Source organism: Nanorana parkeri, unplaced genomic scaffold, assembly GCF_000935625.1.
Source record: "Nanorana parkeri isolate BGI_ZX_2015 unplaced genomic scaffold, ASM93562v1 scaffold373, whole genome shotgun sequence".
In the NCBI taxonomy this organism is placed as follows: Eukaryota; Metazoa; Chordata; class Amphibia; order Anura; family Dicroglossidae; genus Nanorana; species Nanorana parkeri.
Window position 1 is genome coordinate 428,352 of NW_017306641.1, and position 6,000 is coordinate 434,351.

General features: G+C 42.5%; 1 protein-coding gene across 1 annotated transcript in view; it reads right to left on the reverse strand.

Annotated features, from left to right (window-relative positions):
- The window catches only part of WDR44 (WD repeat domain 44), an 87,755-nt gene that overhangs the window by 36,856 nt on the left and 44,899 nt on the right, over window positions 1-6,000 (reverse strand). Inside the window, exon 3 of the mRNA XM_018558998.1 lies at window positions 55-129. Coding sequence (XP_018414500.1) covers window positions 55-129 — 75 coding nt within the window. The remainder of the gene's footprint in view (window positions 1-54; window positions 130-6,000) is intronic.

The following is a 6,000-nucleotide window of genomic DNA, read 5'->3' on the forward strand; positions in this document are numbered from 1 at the left end:
AGTTTACATGCATGGGAAAAAAAAGTAGTTCACAAGAAAAAATCCTTAACAAACCTCTTTTGGGTCATTTTGCTTTGGTTCGGTGGTTACAATTACTGTCCCAGAATTTTCAGTATGGGTAACTTCTTCCTGCGAAGACCAACAATAAAGCAAACACAGATAAAATACCTAGGAAACAATAAATCTGCAGCATTTGAATAATGTAATGATGGCAAGTCAAAGTTCTACATATCTATTATTCAATGAGAGCGTGATATTTCATTGTTATACAGGCCTGGAAAATGCCCCTTTTTTCCCCATCCATAAAAAGCTGGGAGATACAAAAAAAAAAATCAATCTCTATTTTTTAAATATATCTTATGTAGAGAATTGGTACCAGCACACACTCCAGAAAGACATGCCTCAGAGCTCCACAGAGTAGCAGTATTATAGCAAAAGTTTAGTAGGCGCTCAGAGGTCTTCAAAAAGGAGTAAGGTGTAGGTTTTATTATACCGATGTTTCAGCGGGTTGCAGCACGCCTTTCTTAACGCCTTGACAGCTAAATTGGTCGTCTCTCTCCTGTCCACTTGGTCACCAGTAGACAGTAAAGAAGCATCACATCACCATGCCAATGCTGCCTTCTCTATATTCTACTCCTTTAAAGCTCAACTCCAGCTAGAGCTGCAGCTAACGATTATTTTCAAAATCGAAGCCCTAACTCCAGCCTTAACTGTTTCCTCCACACTTGCAGCACGTTCTTTGTGTTGAAACCAATTCCTCTCAATTCCCTGGAAACCGCATCTTTACAATAGAACTTAATGAAGCTGCAGGAGCTACCTTGATCCTGCCTTCCTTTCCTTCAATCATTAATCCTCTCCCCAACTGATACCCACCCTCATTGGGGGTATCATTACAGGATTACCAATATCTTAGGCCCCATTCACACTGAGCGACATGAAAATCGTGCGATATTGCATGACGAGCGATATTGAGCGACGTATCGCGCGACTTTTTCCTATTGGGCTGTATGCAATCAGGAGCAATATCACTCGAAATCGCTCGAAAAAAGGGTCATGTAGGAGTGACAAGCTACCAGCGACGAGCTACAAGCGATATTGAGCGACGAGATGTGAACAGCTCCATTGAAATGGATTGGAGAAGCTACATAGAGCGATATCGCGTGGAAATATGAGCGATATCGCTGCAAAAATCGCTCGATAAATCGCTCAGTGTTAATGGGGCCTAAGAGCAATGTGAAAGATGACTTTAGGCCCCATTCACACTGAGCGAATTTAGCGAGCGATTTTTGCAGCGATATCGCTCATATTTCCACACGATATTGCTCTATGTAGCTTCTTAAATCCATTTCAATGGAGCGGTTCACATCTCGTCGCTCAATATCGCTGGTAGCTTGTCGCTCCTACATGACCCTTTTTTCAAGCGATTTCGAGCGATTTTGCTCCTGATTGCATACAGCACAATAGGAAAAAGTCGCGCGACAAGTTGCTCAAAATCGCCCGATTTTCATGTTGCTTAGTGTGAATGGGGCCTTAAATATCAAAGTTTTTTTTTTTTCTATGTACATGCATTGCGATACGGAAAAATTTACTACTTTATATTATTTGTTTGTTCTTTAACACTGTCAATGAAAATGTTAGGCCTCAGTCAGCATTATGCCATTTGCCTGTGATGAAAAGAAAACATAAAATATATTACAGTGTCACAAGTTCATGTCCTGACCCGTCCTGGGAAGACCTGTAGCATTTTCCTGCAGTAATCTGCCTTGATTTCTTTTCTCTTGGGAAAAAATGTCAAGAATTTACGCCTGCTGCAGATCATAGTAAACAGAAGAGCTTCCAAAAAGTCCTGAAGACACAAAGCAGACAGGCCACTGTCACCGCAGATAAACCCCAGCCGTAACAAACCCACTGTATGTGCTAAAGCAGGACACATTGATGGCAAATATTTTCCAGTTCTTGGGCTTAGTGACTAAAAGCTGCCTTCCTATATCATTTAGAGCAAAGGTAGGCAAACTCCAGCCCTCCAGCTGTGGTGCAAAACTACAAATCCCATAAAGCCTCTGTCTCTGGGAGTCATGGCAGTGGCTGCCAGAGCTTTGCCTACACCTGATTTAAAGGCTTGAGAAACAATTGGTACAACATGGAAGCAGCGCAGCATGGGCTGTTTCCGTCTCTGATAGTAGAACCAAAAGGCTCCATTTCTGAAATACCACAAGATTATGATCTCTATGTTGGTTAGAATGTTAAACACCGCTCTCCACAGCCAGGAAATCACACGTTATGCAAGGATTAGGACCAGTTCTCCTATTCATCAGTATAGAGAATTAAATATAAAGCTTATATACAGTAGAGCTTGACCTACCAAAGTAGTCGTAATCCTGCCTTGCCAGTCAGCCAGCCTTGTGAGCCACCTACCCCTGTGAGGACAAAGCCTTCTGATAGGACAATGCAGAAGGTGCAGGCTGTTGAAGTCACTACTCTGCTCTCTCCTCCTGTCAACACCTTCACTGTCCGATGAGCACCACAAAAGAACTGGATTACAGTGCATACTGAAACAAATGTAATACCATTTCTTTTTAATAAAATGGGGTGGGGGGGGTGTGTGTCAGAACCTTCATTGTTATTGTTGTCCGTGCCCCCACTGGCAGTATTTCCCCTCCCGTTCTGTTTATTTGGGAGGTATTAAAGCAAGTAAAGTGTGTAGGGGAAAGAACCTTTGTAAGGTTGTTAATAGTGTCCGTGTTCCCGATGAAGAGATTTCCTTACACGTCCTGTTCAGATGATGGGTGTCAAATAGAAGTGAAAGCTCTCAAACGTGGACACTGACATAAAACCGAGCAGAGATACTAATCTCTAAAGTGAATTTACACCTTTGCAGTGAAAACCCACTTTATGTCCATTGTGTCTTCACATTCAAACACCATATTTAAAAAATAAATCATTTTTAGGTATTTCTTACCTCTCTAGGCGTTTCTTTGGAGCAGGATTGTACATTGGGCTCTATAGGCGCACACAGTACTGCAAGCTATTCTAATTACACTTTGAAATTGATCAGAGAGACAATGCATTTCCATACATTGTATAACCCAAGCCTTGAGATCAACAACCCTTTGTTAGGACAAATAGTGTTCAAATCTAGTGTGCAACTGAGACCTGCCAGCGCAGTACATACAGGGTTACAGAAGAACTATGGGGAGAGTGAAATGCACTAGGGCTGCAACAACTAATCGACATAATCGATTAATCGGCTTCCGATCAGTTGGCCCTGTTCACGGCTCCACACACGCTGCACGCCACACCTCCTCCCCACCTCACGCTCGCCGCTGCCAGACCCGCCCGCATCCACGCTCTTCACGCCGCACCTCCTCCCCGCCTCACACTCACCGCCCGCCCACATCCACGATCGGCACAGGGACGCGGGGAGAAGAAGTAAGGAGGAGCAGGTGTGGGGGGATGACAGCCGCCGATAGACAGGCCCGATCTCAGAAACAAGTTGCTGGAAGACTGCTCAGGTAAGCCTGCACTTTCCCACACATGGTGCTCTATAATGTATTGCTGGGATTTGTATTCCTCTATAGCTGATGGTACATTGTGCTGTATATTATACATAGGAATACAAATCCCAGCAATACATTATACACTGTATGTATAATGTACTATTGCTGGGATTTGTTGTACTGCTCTATAGTTGGTGATATTCTGCACTGCGCTGTATAGAGGACTACAAATCCCAGCAATAATACATTATACAGCGCCATGTGGAATTCCACTAGCTATAGAGGAGCACAACAACACCCAGCAATAATACATTATACAGTGGTGCACTGCCGAATACCACTGGCTATAAAAGGACTACAAAACCCAGAAACAGTACATTATACAGCGCAATGCAGAATACCGCCAGCTATAATGCACTATTGCTGGGATTTGTTGTGCTGCTCTATAGCTGGTGATATTCTGCATTGCGCTGTATAATGTACTATTGCTGGGATTTGTAGTCCTCTATAGCCGGTGCCATTCTGCATTCATTGCTGTATAATTTGACTTTCCATTTCACACCTTTTTTTTTCTTTTTTACTTCCACCGCTCCAAGCTTGCTCCTGTGATGGACTACAATCTCAATACAAACTAGTAGTACCATCACTGGAGCCATTTTTTAACATTTATTTTATTGTTTATCCGATTAATCGAACTTAATAAAATCGGCTAACTAATCGATTTTCAAAATAATCGTTAGCTGCAGCTCTAAAATGCACTCACTGTCACACGTCGGCTCTATTGATCAAGAACTGAGCAATTGCATACCACTGATCGCTCAGTTCACAATCTTCTCCCAGCAGATAGCAGTGACTGTCGATCATCACTCCCCGCAGGGATTCCCCCCTTCCCTCTCTGCTCCTCCAGGGTTGACTGGAGGGACAGACAGGCGAGGTGGTGGGCACAGCCTCTAGAGAGGAAGGGCCAGCTGTCAATCAGGTAATGGGGGGGTAAATCCCGACAAAATTGTCAGGATACAACCTGGGGTGCAGTGCACCTCTGTGCTGTCAGCATATAGCAGTCAGAAGGCCGCTATATGCGGAGTTTTGGTCACAGGAGGACATTAGTAAATGTCCTTCTGTGACCCAAACGAAAAAGCCCTAAAAGGTCGGGCCAGAGTTCTCTTTTAATTAGGGTAAACAAACCTCCCAAACATGACATAGATGGGGAAACTAGGTATAATTGCAAGGAATGTAAAAAGGTAAGCAGCAAATGTTTAAATACCGATGTGACATGTGATACTATATGAAAGGGAGCATGTAACAAATATAAATTAGGTGTTATTCCAGTATGGCTGGAAAGTTTATTTCCACAAGTTGAGAAATCACACTTTTGTGTGTGCTCAGTGAGAACCAACTAAGAATTTTCAGTCCTGGAGTTTCCAAAAAAGAATATCTAAAAATAAAAAGGTAAACTGCAAATTTTAAATACAATTTATTAAAGTTAAGAAATGTGAAATGGAGCATGTGACAAAGTTGACGTTACGCCAATTTGGCTGCAAAAAAAGTGAAAAATACTAAAAAAAAAAATGTTTTTAATTTGCTAGAGTTGGTCTTTAACAAATCAAATCTTCTACTTGAAATGACAAACTGAAATCTGAGCTTCACCACAAAAGTATGTGAAGTATTTATCTCTCAGAGTTTCTTACTGTAAACACGGTTATCTGTTGGTGACACCTAACAAGGTAAACTCCCAAACACTTATTCATAAGCCCGTGCCTGGCAAAAATATCCTAACCTGCACTGCAAGAAATAAATATTAACAGAGCCTCGGAGAGACAAGAAGGTGAAATGTGTTTACTGGAGGCTGATAAACTAATTACTAACCAAGGTTGTCTGTAGGTCCATTTACTCAGTGTGATCCTGCACAGCAATTAAACAAAGCTCACATAATGGGATGGAAAGACAAAACACTGTACTAAATATTGCATTGACCTCTAAAACCTGACATATGTGAACAGAAACGACCAAACTACTGAAGTATTTTCTGGTGCTATAGTGCAATAACTGCCATGTGTTTACATCAGGAATGGTTGTACTGTGTCTGCGAGCGACTAGACGGGCTGGAATGATTTCATCCAATATTCTATTCCCCTCTGCTGACAACCTAAATGAGATATGATGACACTACCCCCTCTCCACCCCCCCAGACACATACACACACGTTAAAGTCTTTAAAGAAGTTTGTGCATTTAAAAACGTAACCCTTGCAGTGGGGCTACCCCTGCTCTGCCAGGGTTAAGTGCTCATTTTGGTGTAGAGTGTAAAATAATATTAGACCGGTCCCTGCAGTCTCTTCTCCCCCAGGCTCCAGCAGTCTCAGCCCAGTTGACGTGTATTAAAAGTCCACTGACTTGTATTAAATGTGAGGATGGTGAGGGACATACCACAGCTGGAGAAGAGGGGGACAGAACTGATCGGTCATTGCCACATGATTGAGGTTCAGGTGAGATATATATATATA